This window comes from Cupressus sempervirens, chromosome 3 (genome assembly GCF_028749045.1).
Source record: "Cupressus sempervirens isolate cs-2001-9-10 chromosome 3, ASM2874904v1, whole genome shotgun sequence".
Classification (NCBI taxonomy): Eukaryota; Viridiplantae; Streptophyta; class Pinopsida; order Cupressales; family Cupressaceae; genus Cupressus; species Cupressus sempervirens.
The window spans coordinates 381,577,005-381,597,501 of record NC_143120.1 but is presented as its reverse complement, the minus strand read 5'-3'; the positions used below and the strand labels follow the sequence as shown (position 1 = coordinate 381,597,501).

Genomic DNA, 20,497 nt, shown 5'->3' with positions numbered 1-20,497 from the left:
CAACCTTGGCTTTAAACAGGCCTACAACATTACTTTTTGTGCTTCTAATTTGCAACAGCAGAGTGATGATGATTTGCTTGAAAGTTTTTGATGATATTTGATCATGATGGCTGACTATTAATGTAGACATTATTGTTTTTGAACTGAAACATTGATATGATGGTGTATTTTGCTATGTTGCTTTAATATTAGCATAGTGGTGTATGAACTTATTTGGTGCTATATATTCTTGTACAGACGAAGCCTAACGAATCCAAACCCAACCCAAAAAAATTGAACGAATTTCGAACCCGAACCAGCAACTTAGATGATTAGTTACACTGTAACAAATTGAAATTTCTGAGTGGATAGAAACTTCAAAATTTTCAGGTCTTTTGTGGGTGACAAGAAAGATAGCTTCAAATGGGTTCGATGAAAACTTGAAAAGGATAATGTTCCGCAAATTTTGGAACACGGAGATGGGAGTACAGGATTTGGGGACATGGGAATTAAGAACACAAATTTTGGGATGACAGGGAATGATCAAGAAATCTTGGGAATGGTGGACTTTTCCGGTTCCTTTTTCAAAATCAGATGAAACACTATTTGTTCAAGAAGTTGTTGGAATTCAAGGATCGGAGCTGCTGTCTTACCCATCCCAGGAACCTATTGGAGGTCAATGATAACAATTGCTTCTCAACGTATGCCAAGGAATTTGAGGTTTGAGGACCAAGGTTGCTACCAAACACATTCCAATGACTTATTAGAGGTTGAGGATTGAAAACATTGCTCAACACATGCACAAGGAATTGTCAAAGGTTAGAGATCAAGGCTCATGCTTTGCACATGCCAAGAAGCTACCAAAGATTGGGGTTCATAGCTACCACCCAACTTGTACCAAGTTCAAGGGAAGGAGGAACTCTAACACCTCCAGGAAAGTCCATAAGGCCTATAAGGTTGACATGAAAAAGGCCAATAGACTCAAGATAGTGGGGCAGCCTGGTTCCATAAAAAACATATTAGACTGTGAGTAGAAGCATAGTTCAGGTTTTGAGAAAACTCAGTCCACACTAGGGGGCTTTGTATTGAAAAGCTAGTGCCTCATGGAGCTAGAACTCTAGCCCCTTGACACCTATTACGAGAAGTATAACTACAAGTTTCCAGGTAACCAATTTCCACAGTCTTTTCATTTTACAATATAATAAATTTGTAGACTACATCTTGCTATAGATAATATACTTGTATCTGCATATGTTGAAGTTAGATCATGATAAAATTTAGCTACAGTTTTTTTTCTACACGTAGACATATACTCCCACCATTTTTATGTCTTTCCTTTTGTGTTTTCTGCCAGTTGACAAATTTCTACCTCTCACTGCTCAAACCAAACTCTTCATATTTGGTTATCTCATGCAAGATTAGATCTAATGACTCATGAAGGATAATGCATTTCTTAATCCAGAGAACTACTATCAGCACAATTGTCCCCACAATAATAAATACAAAAAATAAAACGCATAAATTTAAGCTAAACATTGGAACTTTTCCCTGGCCTTCAAAAATGATCATATACATTCCTTGGCCTTTAAAAATAAATCATGTACAAGTACTGTCATTGTCATCCTTTTGTACCTTTTCTTAGTCATTGATATCCTTGAGCTTGTCAACCCAAATACAAGGCCATAAACATAAAAAATGCAATTGTGACTGATAATAATAAGAAAATCTAAAACTTGAGCTAACTAACAAAAAGAGGAAAATGAGTTGAGTATAGTCGAGTTTCTAGTAGCTATTAATTTTATATGTTTATTTGCAGACATACCCAGGCCTTCAAAAGTATTTGCCATCGTACCTTACCATGTGTTTTCCCCATACCTGTACCTGACTCTGATTCAGTAACTTGACTATTTACTGTCAAAACAGATCACTACTTGTCAAATAAGGTGACCTTCTGTAGTCAAAGAATCAGGGCTTCCATATCAGATCCTAGGATGTGTCAATCAAGCATTGAAATTGAATGAAATAACCATATACCCTAATAAGTAATAAATGAAATGATGTGCAAGTCCTAAGATGTTTGACAGAAGAGACCACTGATGGTCACCCAAAGGAAAAGAGAAAAAACATGATAAGGAATTTTATAGATTAGTCGATTTTAGGAAACCCTCGTGAAAGTTCATCTTATTTGCGGTAAGCATGACAACACACTGAATGTGCTGCTGTTACAGCATCTATTTCTTGTGGAAACAACATGACTATGAATATAACTTACATTCGTGATGGTCTTTTGTCATGGCAAGTTCAAGCCCTGATACTGCAGAGAAAACTGCAACCATATAATAAAATGGATCAGCAAAGTATATTAAATAAAAAACAATATGAACTACAAAAAATAAAAAATCAGTTCAACATTGTTTTCTAAAAAAATTGGCTGTACAAATACATAAAGCATTCCTGAGACATTACCGACCTGAAATCGCTGGGGTTAGTATGCCATCTCCAATCACCATGCAAGTACCAAGGAGAACCACCATCAGCAATGCCGTGTGCAAATTTTTGTGCTTTTCAAGAATCCTTTTTACCCTTGACGAATTCTTTGTCTCTGGAGGATATTCCAATTTGTATGTTGAGACGTCCTCATCAACAATCTGACGGTTTGGCAAAAGACTAACATTTGCATGTCTGCATAATAGAGAATATAAGGCAAAAGTCCCACCTACACCACCATTCAAAATCAGAGAGATTGGTATAGTTCATTTCCTTGACGTAACACAGAAGAGCTCAGAGGGTTTCTGCCATTCAAAAGAAGCGTGCAATCTGATTTGCAAAATAAATTTCTTTTGAGCACAAATAATTCAAATTGAAGTTAATCAGTGTTAGGCATCAAAGAGAGTACAGTACCTTCACCATTATCATCAGCTCTCAGAACTATAAAGACATACTTGAACAATGGAACCAAAGTCAGGGTCCAAAAGACAAAGGATAAAACGCCAAAAATCTCCTCATTGGACTGCGAATGCTGAATATCTTCTGCAAAGGTGCTCTTGTAAACATATAGAGGAGAGATACTCAAATCACCATAGACAACACCAAGGCTTTGATAAGCTAGGAACAAAACAGTCTTCCAAGATTGCTTCTGCAGAACACAGATACATAAAAATATGTGACTGTTAGTATTGACCTTCCAATAAGGAACAGTTTTGCAATTCACCCTTCATATCCTCAAACCAACAACATAATGCAGCAGCCATGTCTCATCCCTTGAAAGACTTACCCTTTCAAATAACTTCCCTTGTAGAATGAGAATAAGAATTCCTGCTTCTATTTTTACATCCTACTTGAGATAAAAAGATAAAAACAAATATTTTATCATCCTACCAAGTCATAAGATTCAAAGAATGTTATATAACAAAGCCATCAACACTACCTAAAACAGATTTGGAGTGGTTCTACTTCATCAAACACACCACAATAAATTTAGACTGCCAAAGCAGGCAAAATAACAGATTCATGTTTTGCTAATTTGCAGACCAAAATTAGAGCATCTGCAGTCTACTTACTAGCTAGATATCTACAAAATACTGGGGTACTAGATTGCAACCTTGTTAAAATTGAACAGAACACAATACACCTAAGACTTGATAAATTTGAATCATGAGATTACAAATACTCACAGCAGTAAACAGATTAAATGCACAATGGAATTAGGAGCAATACCATTGAACACGTTGAATTAAGTTTAACCATTTTTCTTCAAGTCAACGACTATGGATTTTAATATTTCATAGTACAGAAGGATCATAAGCATTACCAGAAATGAATTCTTTTCCATATGATTCCACTAGTCTTAAATATACTTAGTTTGGAAGTGAATGACATACAAAATGTTTAATTCTGCACTGATGCAGAGTCATTTTTAGCTTAAACAGAGCACAGTAAGACTGTTTTGGATCAAAGTAAAAAGCCTGAGACAAAATAAGTTCATAAAACCTCTTAAGGACAAGGCTAATTTGGTGCAAAAGGACACGAAAGCTATTAGCATTGCATGAAATAGAGGTGTTCTGATGTTATGTGGGCTACAATTGTCACTAGATAAAAGATAAAACAGCATCCACATGATTTTACATTGTCTTTTATGGGGCAAAAGACAACATTGATTTTTCCAGCACCCACTGGCAAACCAAAAAGCATAGGAAGTTAGATCCTAGAATACTTATAAACTGAGACACCGGATCCCTCTGAAAAGCCCAATATCCTGGTTCAGGTGCCATGAGGATCTGGATAACTTTCAGATTCTGCTTGTGTCCTGGCAGGATTCTGCAATGGAATCCCGATTCTCTGTAGATCTCTCACTGAGAAATCCATAGAGAATCTGGACTCCATTCCAGAATCCTGCCCTGATCTGGAAGGATCTATGGGAATCTGGATGTCTAGGCAAGGAAAAAGGGGTAACTATCTCATGTGCATCACATGGCGAGTGCCACAGCTGTTGGTTGGTTTGAATGAAGTTGAAGATCAACCAAACATTCATCTTGATTTCAATGAAGATGATGAAGAAGAATATGGAATTGGATATTAAGTGATATAATTTTTAAATATGAAACATTGAAATCTGGCTTGTGATTTAATTTTTCAGCATGTAATGACATTTTGAGAGTTTCCAAAGTATGAATATGATATATAATCATATATTGACAAATATGGATTTATTATTTAATGAGAATCACACATCCAAATTATTATCATTACATGTTTGAACTTTGAAGTTTTGAACTAATGATGAATGAGCATTGACATGTTTCATGTATATGGAATCTATGAATATACATACATAAATACAAACATAAAAAATGTCTATATATATATGCCCACGGAACTGGGATCCTGCTCAAAAAAATCAGTGGAATACTGAACCCTAATCTGAGTCCAAACCAGAACCAAGACTAACTACTTAGCTTATAAGAAATTTCTAAGTTACTGATTCAGATGCAGATTCCAAAGCGGATATAGGATGCAGGGATTTTATTTTTTGGATGCGAATGCAGGAGGAAACGTGTGTGTGTGTGTGTGTGTGTGTGTGGATATATTATATAATATATGCAAAGAAATGCAAGAAATATACAAAAACGAATCATTTGACAATATGACTGAATCTATGATAACCCTTTTATCAAAATTCAAGATATTTCAAAATTCATATGATATATCAATATCAATATGTGCTTGCTTGTCCAATATTAGCGTTTAGTCTTAAACAATAAGTTCAAATAGGTCATGTTCAAGATTCCAACAAAATAAATTATAAAAACATAGTTAATGATTGAAGTTTGAAGATTCAATCAATCAGAGTCTGACTCTGAATTATAGGGATTCACAAGAAAATCCACATTCTCATCATCATCTTCAATTGCTAAAAGATCATTTGAACCAAGCATGGTTCCACATATGCTAGATGCACCACGTGCCACGCTATCATCATCACCATCTCCAACTATAATAAGATCATGAAGTGTTGCATCCAAATCTGCACACTCAGAGGCTACATCCCAAAGCTTTGTTGCCCCTTCCTTGTAATGATCATTCTTACGTGACAAAAGACGCAAGTTGGTGTGGACAAAGACCAAGTCCTCAGCTTTCTTGGAGCCCAACCGGTTGCGCTTCACTGAATGGATAAAGGAGTATGTACTCCAGTTCCTTTCAACAAAAGAACTAGAACCTAGATAATTGTCACAAAACATACAAATGAAAAGCTAATTAATTTTAAAGAATGTGTGAAACATTAAATTCTAGAATGCCAGTGTAAACATAAGAGCTTAAAACAAATTTACAAAACAAAATAAAAAACTTACTTATGATAGGACCTTGATTGCAAGAGGTTGAAGATGCTTAAAAGGTTGACCATACATGTACCACCATGTGATAGCTCCCATTCTATGTTGGTCCTTTAGTGCAAATGGAGAATGCCTTAACCGCAAAGCAAACAACCTAAATTCTTCCCTCACTTTTTCATGCATTTCTTCCAGTGGGAAGAGTCTTGCAAGAGCTTTGTGGCACCCCTCAACAACCTCCTCATCCGCAAATGGCGAAACTCTACCCGGCATACCAACTACCTCCGCACTATAGTACCTAGGAGATACGGCATATACAAGGAGGTGCAATGAAGTAGTCATCTTAGTCCAGCACTAGTTGATAATTGCTTGCACTTGTTTGCATAAGGCTTCGCATTGTGTGGGGTCACTCTCATGTGCTTGTATAGAATGTTTTACCTTCTCAACCATGGTGTCCAAGCCATCATACACATCCCCCAAGCAAGGTGTATCTGTATCAGCAAAACGGAGCATAGTCATGATGGGCTCGGTGAAATCCAATACATATGCCACATGAGCCCAGCAACTCTCGTTCAAGATCAAATCCCTGATCCTTTGCGCTTTTTCTGAATTTGAGATCTTCCATACACCCCATTGATTACCGATGACCATTTGACTTAATGTAGCTTTTACCTTGAGGAGTCATCTCATAACAATTGTATGAGATGCAAAACGGGTCTCAACAACCTAAGCAAGTTAACAATATGTCAATTGACAATATAATTATAATTTTTAATTTTTAACTAAATTACAAAACCATGAAACTTAGTAATTTAAAAAAATTAATTTAGCTTCAACAACTCCAATTTGGAGTATGTCCTAAAAATGGATTGTGACATGTGGTTGGTCACAAACATCTGTGTAATGCCCCGCCAAGGGATTCAAAGAATTTCACTAAGTTTGTCAAACAATCTTTTTTTTTAAAACATGAAAGTAAAACCATACACAACACTTGCGGAAGCAATAGTATCATCCAACTGAAAATAACATAACATAACAGATTACATTCTTTAAAGATCCCTTAACGTTGAATTACTTCTAATCATAACTTATTCATCTAACATTACATTCTCATGAAATAACAATGATACATCCAACATTCTTAAACCATATACAAGTGTCCTTTTAGTAATTACATTTTAGAATTGCTCAATCATCCACTGTACATGTCACAGGGTATAAAAAGCTTAAAAGAATAAACATCCATGTAAATAAGGTACATCATCATCCAATATTAATCCATGATGCAATATCATAATGAAACCATAAACCATACATGATACGTCATCATCATAAAGATATAAACATCTATCATAAAAGATAACCATATATCACAAACATAACTAACTAAGTGCACGGTTCCTCCCAACCGTAAATAGCATCATTAGACCATCATGGATCCTAGCCATCCCTCCGTGCGTAACATTCCAAAGCACCGAAGAGATCATCGGTATTATCATAGTAGGAATGTCACTCCTAAAACATCCTACTAACATGCAAAGTAAAGCATAGGATACCATCATCTAACACATGCAAATCATCAATATAAGAACCATACCAATAAATACAGCTACCATAAGGTATAACATCTATCATAATGATCCAAGAACATAATGAAGATAAATACCAACCAAGAATACTCCAGCCACGGTGTCTCAGATGGATCTCAAATGATAAGAGTGATAAAACACTACCACCCGACCTCGTGGTACCTAAGTGGTCCACTCCCACCGTGCTGAAGAGATAATCTCAAGTCCCAAACGAACTATTAAAATCACATAGCACAAGTCTCTAAAGTCCAGGAATCCTAAAAGTATACTAACTCAAAGGTTCCAATCACACAACAGACATCTACTTCCCAGAGGCACACAATGACATGTAGGAAACCTACTCTGCAAGAGGGAAAGTGTCATCGCATTTATCTCGTACAAATTACCCTGGCAATTAGCTAAACTCCACGGGTCCATACAGATCTCATGCGGCCACTAGTATCCTCTCATACTGACGAGGCATACTATGGAATGCAAGGTCGCAACCATGCGTCTCACTACTCCCATCCTAGCCTGTACAAGCGCTCAAGGCATGGGCAAGAACCAAAACAATTATCTTTTTAGGTTCATGTAATCCCCATTTAGTGTGTAAATGTTATCACTTATTAACCAAACTTACAATGAGTTACCTTGGCAGCCACTTAGGGCCCCGGCCCCCATTGCAAGCCACTTCCCGACACTACAAGTAGATTACCTACCCTAATGCTCATGGAATCATAAATCACCACAGTCCTGTACAAGCGACTGTAAAGAAAATCCAAAAGATAATCCATAAAAAGAATCATCAAATATCTATGATAAAAGCATCAAATATCCATAATAAGAATCATCAAATCACCAAGATAAGAATCATCAAATCTCCATGAGCATCCGAAAAGAATCCATAGAAAATCATGACCACAACAGTTCTTTATTAGCAACTGAAGGCATCACTAATAATCATAAGTATCCATTGGTTCTCAACAACCAAAATATATCATCACATCCATTGGTTCTCAACAAGCAACCAAGAATATCTCAAAATCATACTGATCGAAGACTCCAAAATGGTTGAGTCAAACATGTCACAACATGACATCATCAAGAAATAAATCAACATTTCAGTCCCATCATGGCGACTAGAAAGTAATCCAAGGATAACTGATCGATGACTCAAAAATGATTAGCTCAAGTGTCTCAGATACATTTACATCTCAGCTTCACACACGAAGACTGATGAACAATAACAAACAATTCATAGAGCATACGATCACATTACCATGGTTGGGCTTATAAAGATCGAGACCAATAAAAATCAACATGCCATCACATCTCATAATCCCCGAGCCTCTGGTAACAACCTAGGACTGGTCAACACTAGTCAACCCAAAACCCAAAACAAGAAGCATATAGAATACACAATGCAAACACATGTTTTGGTTTACTAAATTCACATAGTTGAATAATGTGTGGAGTTTCATTTTCCATTATTCAAGTGTAGGGGTTTTAGTTTTTTATTTGCAAGTATACTTCAAGTGTCTAAGTTTCATCATTTGACCTACAAGTCAACCCATTTGTTCCCCGATAGCATTATTTATTAAGAATTACATTCTAAGAATAACTTAAGGATAAGTATTCACTAAACTGATCATCATTGACCTTTAATTCAATTGTTCTCTTTATTTGACCAAGATCCATATTACTAATTGAACAACTCTTCCTAAATGTTATTTCTACATTTCAACATTATCAAAGGATCATTATTCTTTTATAAAATAACCAATTATCAATCCTCGAATAAAAAGAATTATAACTTAATTAAAATGATCAACTTGATCAATCAATTAACATAGGTATACCATCCATGACCTATTAACATTCTAATAGTCTTCAATTAGAAACTTAATTAAGTGTTATTAAAGTTTAAGTCTTTTAATTTAATCGTTATCATCGTTGACAACCATATAATATCTAAGGTCATAATTCAAGTCATAAGAATAAGACCTATCAACTTGATATCAATACTTTTGCAATCTCATTAAAAGAATTATATCAATTAAATCTCTATTACATAACATAATTATTAACTAAATCTAATTAACTCTAATTAATTTAATTAATAATTACATATCCAAGGCAACGTTCCAATTAATATCAGTTGACTAATAACTAACTATAACTTGTACGTTAAAAGTCAACTATAATTCAATACTCAAATGATTATATTAATAATCCTATAATGACCACATTCGTCATTCTTTTCAAATAACTCTCTATCACACAACTTAATTATTAATATCATGGTTATGATATCAGCTCAATGAATATCAATTGATCAATTATACTTCAAATCCCAAAAACTAATATCTTTTTACAAAACTTTAATCATTAAATAATCTCCACTAGATTAACTCTAATCGGATTAGTTGATAACTAATTAAACCATTTATATTATTATTTATTAATAGTTTGATAGTCCTTACAAACATCAATAATAAACTCATCAAACTATATTTCCATAAGCCCCATTAGTTAATATTTAACTAACCTTTAAGGCATATCAATAATTTATAACCAATATAATAATTCAAAACGTAGCTATGTTATAACAATGTTATAATGTAACTATGACTCCTTGTCAATATAATAATTCTTATTTAAATCTAAATCCAATATCATTAAAATTTGAGTCTCTTAATAATCATCATTAAACACTTTTATAAATTACCACCTTTTAACTATATATTAAATAGTATTTAATATACATTAAATAATTAATATTAAAAGTCATACATTCTCTATTGAATTCAATATCTCTATCCATGAGCTCTATCCACAAACTTTCCATTAAAAATCTCTATTAATTTATTTAGAACATTCTTATTAGTCTTTAGACTAATTAAATAATTATTAAATTATAATTATATTACTTTGATATATCATTTTTGTGAAGTTTAAGCATAAAGAACTCTTGGTTATGGGAAATGAAGAAATATCCGTCTCTGAATAAAACAGTCCCAGTACGACGGCCATATCTCCCTAATGAATCGTTGGATCGGGCTGAAATTTAAATATGTTGGAGAGGGCCAAGTTGTGCCAATTCTGACCAGAGCGATCGAATAAATTCGATCCCGATAAAAAGTTATGAATGACTGAGTTCGGGTCTATCCAAAGGGCAGCGACTAGACAATTTGTGATGAATTAAAAATTTTCTCTTAAAGGTAATTGTTCTCTAAATTTATCCAATAATTTCACTAATGGATTTGGCCATAAATCTTGAAACTATTTTCAAATCTATTTCAATTTGATTCTAATTCGAACCCAAACCCGTTTAGATCTAATTCCTTCCTTAATTGGATCTAAGGTTTTCTAATGTTTTCTTCTCAACCAAATAGCATATCTAGATTCCAATTTCAAATATAGATTCAATCACAAGAGTATTCAGACACATCTAACAGACATGATGAAGATAGGAAGAGAAATAGTGTAAAGAGAATGTGCGAATATCACGAGTGCACCTGGACACTGATGCTAATCCGCTATGCCTCAAAAGTCCATAGAAAATCCTTTCCTTCTCCATCATTTGCAATCCCTCCAAGATCCAAGCCAATCGAATCCTCCAAGTGACTATAAATGCTAGAAGGAGCATAGTAGCATGTAGGAACATATGAGCATATGAGCTTCTTCAATACATGTAAGCTTTGAAGCTTCTATTTTAGCTTGTGGCTTGTAGCTTCCATTTAAGCTTGTAGCTCGTAGCTTCCATTCCGCTTGTACAAACACACTAGGGGAACCTCTATTTAAAGGCCTCTAAGATGCATCTAGAGTGTCTCTAGAAACAAATAGAAGATAAGCATGACAACCAAGCATGGGCCTTCTCCAACCTTCTAGATGAGTCTTAAGGTTGTAGACACCATGTGCTCAAATAAAAATGCTAACTCTTAAGTGTAGACAACTTGTGCATTCTTAGAGTGCAAACTCCAGTGTTGTCTACATGACAACTCCCGAGAATTTGCCAACTCCTATGTGAGCAAATATTAAAATAATACACATTAATTAATATAATAATTGATTTACTCTTTCCAATTTTATTTATTTATTTATTAAATCTCATGCACTAACTTTTATAATTCCACTTTGCAATCTTAATATATTTATATTTTAATCACATGAGATTTAGAATCTTTTATTAATTTAAAATATATTTTCCACTTTTGAATTTCTTTTTCCAAAACTTAATTGTTAAAATACTTATTAGCTTTAATAATAATATTATTTAGTCATTTATTTAAAAATGAACTCCAAATATATTATTATTAAAATAAATATTGTCACATTCCAAATTTAAACTTTTAACTTTTTATTTTCAAATTTAATTATTTTATTTAATTAATTTTCCAATTAATTAAATAAAATAAATATTAAAATATCATATTAATTTTCCATTTAATTAAACCATTAATTAAATCTTTTAATTAGGCTTAATTAATAGAAAATACATCAAAGACTCACAAGGTAAAAATATGAAAATCCATCATAGCCAAAATACATACAAAATCAAACCAAGGGTTAATATCACGAATTATGTCATCCGACATATTCGGAGGGTACTCAACTCAGATACTTGTCCTAATTTTTCAATTAGAACAAATGGCTTAAAGGGTTGGGATTTGGACTTGAGAATTTATCTCCCCTCTCTTATCATTGAAATAGTGTGATAGGGTATGCTCATCCTGACAATTCAGGGAAGTTGATACCCGGTACCTGCAACCTGCATAAAATCCACACATGTACAAGCACAATATATACTAAACTAAACAGGCAATGGCAGGAAGTGGTGCATCGTGTAGATCCCGACTAGCAGGTGACTACAACTCCCTTCCTTAACCACATCAGACACGCCATACAAAAGCAAACACGCAAAGAAAACACGCACACCATACACATGCAAGTATGGGGTAAGTATCCATAATAAAACACATATGATAATAAACCATCTTACTAATCATCATTAATAACTACAAACACTGAAAATAATCATCATGCATACATGAAATATAAAGTCTAAGTAATCTCATCACATAATAAACTGAATCCATAGCACAGTATCTATTAATCTCAAAAGAATGCTGCTAACCAACAACATAAAACTAGCTCTAAAAGAGTTCAGCAACGACAACAAAATGCGAACTAGGTGTAGGCACTACAATCTGTATGTCCCCCCCCTCTTCATATATTTTCATCACCCACTCTACTTTAGTGCCAATCCTCTGCATGATCAAATTAGGGAGTGAACAGTGCATGGGGTCCATAAAATATACTTATACTGACTCTCAACTAAAGCACTCACACCCCTGCAATTTTTGGCATTATCTATGACCAACTATACCACATTCTCACTACCCACCATCTCGATGGCCTTGATGAGAATTCTAAAAATGAATTTGGAATCCTTCACTTGCCCCTCACAATCAATAGCCTTCAAAAACATTATCCCTTTGGGGGAAACTGCAATCACATTAATCGATGGCCGGTTTCTTGTATCCTTCCAACCATCTGACACAATAGTTAGACCCAAAGTTTTCCAAGATTTTTTGATTGGTTGAAGGTCTTTCTCTATATGTGCCTTCTCTTGTTGCAATAGAGTCGTACACACCTTTTCGTACCCTGGACTTGTGTAGTCAGCTGGTGATTCTTTGATTGTTGCCACCATTTCCTTCCAATATGGTGATCTCGCCAAGTTGAAAGGAAGCCCATTTGCATAGAGGCAACATGCAACAGCTTCATCAGCACGGTCTCTTGCCTCCAATTTAAATGCGGTGTGCAATGGGCCTCTTTTGCGGGTTGAAATTCCCACTTCTTCCTCATCCTCTCCTGGCACAGGTACTTCCAAGAATGGGTGTTGGGAGGATGCAATGGGTTCAGTGGGTGCATGCGGTTTGCTCTTAGAGGAAGGACCTTGATAGTAGCTTCTTTTTTATCTATTAATCAATGCATCGACAACTTCTTGTTCTCTTACAAATGAAAGTATTTCTACACTAGTCATCCCAATACCATTTTTGCCTTTGCACATTCCAAATCCTTTGCCAACAGGGCCCATAAAATGGAGCTTCACTCGGGAATATGAGCTATTGAAAGGTTTTCCTTTGTTACTTTGACAATAATTGCACTCCCAATAGTATAAGCCACCTCCTGAAACCTGTGATATCCGTGTTGTATGTCTCCACAAAGGAGAACCTATATCAATTTTTGAAATTATTAGTCCCGTCCCATCCTTGGCCCCCCACTGAACTTTGACTAGCACTACCACCGGTATCCATTCTTGCCTAGTTTTTTGCAACCTATTCTATAAGAAAATAAATAAATTTTAATTAGGTCCTAAAACAACTATGAACATCATGCATACAAGTGGAAAGAAGTGAGAAAAAACTACTAAAATAGATGCTCAAAGTTGCTTCTATGTATCTTTCAAAAAAAATACTTTAAAATCTTCAAGAACTTGAAAAAAATCATCTAAAAATCTTAAAAAATCATCAAAATACTCAAGAATAGGATTGATCACTTACCTTGAATGGTTTAAACTCCTTTGAGAAAGCTATCTCTCCCTCTTCGATCAATCCTCTTCAAAAATGCTGAACTTGGCTTCACAATGACAATGAAAACTAGAGGCCAAATGAGAAGTGGTTGTAGGTGCAAACAAAGTTCCAAAATGAGTTGTGAATGCTTCAATATTCACCTTTACGATCGTTTTAGGGTTTCATTGCCAAAAAAAAAACCTAAAAAAGCAATTACAGATGTTTAACTAGCAACTTAAGTCATTGAAAATGTTTTTAATATTTTTTTTTACTTTAATGCTTGTTCGGCCTGCGCATGCTCTTGGATGCGTCTGGAAGCCCTACTGATGCTGGCCAGAAGCCAGCCGCAGGCTTCTGGATGTGTCTAGAAGCCAAGCATCCAAGAGCCTTGCGGCTGGCTTCTGGCCAGCATCCACAAGGCTTCTAGACTCATCCCGCATTCGTCCGCCTCCGATGCAGAAGCCTCTACCTCCCAGGACAAATCGGTATCTAGAGAAATTTCCTTACAAATGCACAAAAAATTGGGTTAGCACCATTTTGCACAAATAAGATGACTAAAAATTAGTTATGCTAAATAGTATGGGAAAGAATAGTGTGTCCAGATTCGTAGAAATGAAACAAAAGTCAAACAAAACGAATTGGATGTATTTTGATGGCATGGACATTCAATATCTTATATTAATGCAGGGTGCCCTTTCTCTAATTTTACCAGCCATAAAGAAAATTTAAAAAGCGAAAGAACTAGAGTGTTGTTTCAGCACAATCCATGGAGAATGGGAAATGATAGAAAGTGCAGCCAAGTTACGTCTTATATGAACGGGTGTTTTTATGACAGCTCTTCACACTTCTAGTAAATACTTATATTAACTGAGTAACAAAACTACCCTTAGAGAGTCAATGTGGATCACATACTATACCTTATTGAGAGGAAAGTATATTAATTGTGGGTACCACTGATCCTTTTGTTTGAATCACATAAATTCCCTGTAATTGTCTGACCTTAACCAAACAAAACCATTGCTACTTTATGTATAACGATGCATCTGCTGCCTGGGGCCAAAGTCATGCCCCTGGTTGGATAAGGTGACCCAACCTTAGTATATTTTATTGGTTAATTATTTATGCATTTTTAAACAGATGCTAAATGCAACCAAATCTTCTACAAGGATAGACTTGAAAAAAAATTAGAGAGTTCATCTTTTTGGCATAATTTCTTGGATTTGTTTAAGGAAGTTTCTAGATATAAGTTGTAAATACATTAAATCTAGATGCTTTAGAAACAATTTCCTTTTGCACGAAAACTCTAAAAGTACAATGTGTTGTTGAAGAAAGAAGTATTTGAAGAGCTTTGTTACACTGCTGGAATTATTCTGGATTTAAATATCACAACCAATTACTCTTGGAGAGATTAGGCTCTTGAGATTGTGTAACTAATTGTTACTGATAATACAATTGGATATGGCTTTGGAGTGGTGGGTTTCTTTTCCGATAGGATTTTTGCACATATATCCAAAGTTATGTGCATATTTGTTTAAATCTGTTTTCCCCTATGTGTTTATCTAGTTTGCAATAGCTCGATAAATTCATGCACTCTCTTTACTTTTAGATTTAGAATTTGAAGTATTTCCGCACTATAGCTTCCTTTCAGCCCTGTAGCTATAACTAAAATGGTGGAATTTGAATTGCACTTCAATTGGTGCAAAAGCATGTGAGTCTATGGGCAATCCAACACCACCCAGGTTTGTTTTTCTGATCTCATCTCACCACATCAAGAAATATTAAATTGAGTCAAACTTATAAGATTGAAGAATCTATTTGATTGGGGTTAAGCAGTCTAACTTGCAGTTTCACAAAATAATTGTTGATGAAAATTCATGAGGGCTATAGCTAGATCCTTTACATGGATGTTGTTATTACATTTTGTCAAGTGTGACAAATTTTGTGACAGATTCTATTGGGAATGTGAAGCCCAACTGTGGCGTGGCCTTTCAAATTCCCTTATTTTTGTCTGATAGTTGAGCATGATTGTATATATGAATGTGCATAGTCATGTATTAGACACTGGTTGGTGAATAATAAAAGAGAGTTCCCTATTGAGAGTGGACATGGCTAATTGTCAATGAAAATTCACAAGGGCTATAGCAAGATCCTTTACATGGATGTTCGTTATTACATTTTGTCAAATTTAACAAATTTTGTGGCAGATTCTATTGGGAATGTGAAGCCCAACTATCGCATGACCTTTCAAATTCCCTTATTTTCGTCTGGCAGTTGAGCATGATTGTATATATACGTGTGCATAGTCATGTATTAGACATTGGTTGGTGAATAACAAAAGAGAGTTCCCTATTGAGAGTGGACGTAGCCACAAGTTATGGTCAACTACTATAACTATTTGTGTCTTAGGTCTTTTTGATTAATTTTCTGGTTTATTTTTATGTTTAAGTTTAGCTGCTTTTATTATATTTTCTCTACCCATTTTGAATCAACAATTGGTATCAGAGCCAGTTTGGCTAGAGCAGAGATGCAGGAAGAAGATGATGAAGTTGATTTTGTTATTTAGAATTTGGATTTGGCTAGAGAGGGGAATGCTGAAACAAGGATTATGTTGAAGAAGTAGAGGCTAAGATTGAAGAGGATTACGAAAAGAAAAAAATTGTGAGGTTACGGAAGAGAATTTCCTACTCACAAACCAATTGTTTTGTATTGACCAGAAGTTGGACGTTTTGTGTCCTATAATGAATGTTGTAAAAGATAACTTTGAGAAAGAGTGTAAGTTTTCTGAACAAACTGTGTCGGGAAGAGGAAAATGATGGGAAGGGTTATCAGGTCTTGTCAGAAGACTCTTTCCTGCCAAAAATGTACATCTTCGATAGAGAAGTTTCCACTTGGTGGAAAGAAATCACAAGAAGACTTCATGGCAACTGAAAATCTGAGCACAGGGATTACAGAGCTCAAGGAGGCTGGAGAGAGACCCTGGCTCAGAGATACGCATGAACCAGAACCCTTCAGCATGTCTAAGAATAAAGACTCTGATGATTTATTGTTACTGATTAGAAAGGTAGAAGTCAAGTGGAATGCATTGACAGCAATCGAAGAAAGTCGAGATGCCCAAACTATTGATTATCCTGGAAATAATGAGGCGCATTTTGCAGATAGAAGAAGCCAAAGTGTGAGATCTAACAAGCAATTGGTATGTGAGAAGCTAGATTCGTCTTTAGATATGGATGATGGTGAATTTGACAAAAAAATAAAAGGAAATGGAGAGGTGGGCGTCTTTGAGGAATTTGAAAAGAAAACAATGAATGCTCCAAGACTAGTTCCCGGGAGCAAAAAAATTGGGCATATGTGAACCATGTTTGGAGGCAATTGTTCTAACCTAGCTAATTCCCTGTGTAGGTTGCATACAGAAGGCAACAGACAAACATTGTCCCACGATGGACAACAGAGTGCCTGATGGATGAAAAGAATGTGAGGGGGTTTATCAAATGAGATGAGTTTGAGCAAATAAATAATTTAGATAAAGCAGAGATGAATCATGAGAATGGACAAATCAGTGATAGAGTAATACTGGAGAGAACGGGAACAAACAAATTTGGTTGCGACAGCCTTTGAAGAAGGGAAGTCTACCCTTGTTACAAACGTGGAGGGGAAGAGAACAATACCTTATGTGGTCGCTTATACAAGAAATAGGATTGTCAAATTGGATTTTCCAATTGGGAAGCAGTTTCCCACTAAAAAGTTTTTTGCACCAGTTTTGAGAAAATGTGTGGACGCTGATCAAATTGTTGGGTTAGAAGTTTTGAGGATTGTGAATGAACCAAGTATTGCTTCATTGGCGAATGGAAGTTTTGAGGTGCTCTCCACATCAGGTAATACTCATCTAGCAGGAGACGACTTTGACAAGAGCATTATTGTCTGTTTGGCTATGAAATTGAAAAGAGTAGAGGGAACTAATATATTAAAAGATAACTCAACACTTCACCGGTTCACAAAAATAGCAGAAAAGATATAGAATTATCATCATTCAATGCCAACAGTAGTGTAACTGGCATGTTGATATAGTATATATAGGCACCATTACTTGTCAGCATGCAGCCAGAACTGCGGCAGAGCATAATATGGTAGTAGGTATGAGAGCTACAATGGATATTGCCCACATAAATAATGTTGCACTTATGGTGGAGGTTGTTGGGGTTAGTAACAGTAATGTTTCAAGTGTGGCCCCCCAAATTCTTATATGCTTTTAATTATTTGGGTCTCTAATGATATGGTGCAGTTGGTGGAGGAGTTAAGTGATAGAGCTCCACGTGGCCTTAGTAGTGGAGATGAATCTTGTGGTGTATAAGGATCATGATTTGTTTTGTGATACCTTGTTAAGGGGAGCCCAGAAACAAGCTTACATGAAGGAGTGCATTTCACACATGTTGGAAGTTTTGTTCATGAATACAGTTTAATGAATGCGAATGATGCAAGTAAATTATTAGACGATGAGTTTTTTTTGACTCAGGCATGTTTTGGCAAAGACTAATTCGTAGTGTCCGTGAACAAAGTTTGGCAATTCTCAAGTTTTTGATGGGCATGGTTCTAATGTGAATTTAGAAGTGGAACACAAGGAATTTAGAGTACATGGCTATGCTGGTTGGACTTCAAGAGGGAGATTGTTAGGAATGTGAAGCCCAACTGTCACATGACCTTTCACATTCCCTTCTTTTCGTCTTCTAGCTGAACATGATTGTATACATACATGTGCATAGTCCTGTATTAGACATTGATTGGTGAATAATAATAGAAAGTTCCCTGTTGAGAGTGGAGGTAGCCACAAATTGTGGTGAACCACTATAACTATTTGTGGCTTGGGTCTTTGATTAATTTTCTGGTTTAGTTTTATATTTTACTTTAGTTGTTTTTATTATATTTTCTCTGCTCATTTTGAATCAAAAGTTTCTTCATCTGTTCATCTCTGTTTTTACTGGCAGTTTATAAAAAATATCCTTTTTCGAAATTTTCAGAGCTGAAACAAAATGGTCGCGAAGTCCTGACTGTTCGAAAACCATATTTGATTAATTTTCTGGTTTAGTTTTATATTTTACTTTAGTTGTCTTTATTATATTTTCTCTGCTCATTTTGAATCAAAAGTTTCTTCATCTGTTCATCTCTGTTTTTACTGGCAGTTTATAAAAAATATCCTTTTTCGAAATTTTCAGAGCTGAAACAAAATGGTCGCGAAGTCCTGACTGTTCGAAAACCATATTTACAGTCAAGTCGCCTTTAAAAGAGAGATTATTAATTTAAATGTTTCCAACTGTTTTTCCATATTTGGGAGGTTTTGTATTGCATTTGGACACCCTCTTTGTGAGGTTAACATCCTCTAAATAAAGTAAATTTGTGATTTTCAAGGTAATGGAAGGAGGCATAGGAGGAAGAAAAGGAGAGTGAGGTGGCGTCGGAAATGGGTCAGGCGTCCATTTTGTGGATTTTTTAAATCAGCAGCTTCTTGGTATTGCAGATTGGAAAATAGGTGGCGGCATGGGAAATTAAAGGAAGTGTGTTTGTTGAGGAGAATAAGTGGTGTATACGCCAGCCCCTCACCTCTTGGGTTATTTGAACAGCAATATCATGTATCATACAACACTAATAAGAACCTTCGTAATGCGGCGTTGAGGGCAGAGAAGTTGAATTGGTTTGGGAAAAATATGAGAAAACTGAGAGGTCGGTATGAAAGAAATGAAAAACCAAGTTTAATGTTGTAGTTGTTGATTTTTTATTGTAATTAAATCATTCTTGAGTTTAATAAAGCCAACAAAACCATATCTGCCATTGATTTGCATCTATTTAGCAGAAAGTTATGACTTATTTCTGACAGGCTGCGAACAGTAAAACATTAAATTGGCATGAACACTAAAGAAGCGAAACCTCCACTGACCTCATTAGCGCCTTTGTGCAAACCGACCTCAACGTCAGAATTCATATTCCCCAAGGACAGAGCTGAATATAGAAAAGTGGTAATGTATATTTAGACTGCATAGAATGATAGAAGCTCGCAGCCACTAAAGCTATCTAATGAAAATATGAATACGTTTCTCAATCGAAAATTATTGAGCAATCAACGTATTTATACTGGAGATAACAAGGTGACGTACTCGCCTTAAAAAATTATACCCAGCTTGCTAGATCAACTTATAAAGGACTGGCCATATTGTAATACTTGCTTTCGTCAATCAAAGAAAAACTTATAAAGGACTGGTCATATTCAATTAGTCCTGCACTTAAGCTGGCCATTAAGAATTCTTTACTTCGTTAGCGAACCAGCACAAGTAAATTGTATTAGCGTTTGCCGTGCATAGAAAATTTTGGCCATTGGTAGGGTGGTTAGGAAATGTCTTTAATTTTCTATATGATTTCTCAGTCGGGAGTTCCCCTTTTGAGCACTGAAACGGACCGGATGATTGCTTTGATCAGGGGAATGGCGAAAAAAAGGCTTAGACAACTGTCAAAGGTCAAGCCGGCAGTTGAACAACTTTTAGCCTTTTATAATTTGGTGTAT

General features: G+C 35.3%; 1 protein-coding gene across 5 annotated transcripts in view; it reads right to left on the bottom strand.

The window, feature by feature from the left end:
* The window catches only part of LOC149566599 (putative potassium transporter 9), an 88,641-nt gene that overhangs the window by 23,343 nt on the left and 44,801 nt on the right, over nt 1-20,497 (bottom strand). For 4 of the 5 annotated variants that reach the window (XM_089819897.1, XM_089819896.1, XM_089819895.1 and 1 more), the window contains 3 exons: nt 2,881-3,115; nt 2,450-2,695; nt 2,252-2,305 (listed from right to left, as the gene is read on the bottom strand). In XM_089819897.1, the coding sequence (XP_089676023.1) occupies nt 2,252-2,305; nt 2,450-2,695; nt 2,881-3,115 (535 nt within the window). Of the gene's footprint in view, nt 1-2,251; nt 2,306-2,449; nt 2,696-2,880; nt 3,116-19,876; nt 20,014-20,497 lie in introns of those variants that run through there. The other variant, XM_089819894.1, reaches the window with a different exon arrangement.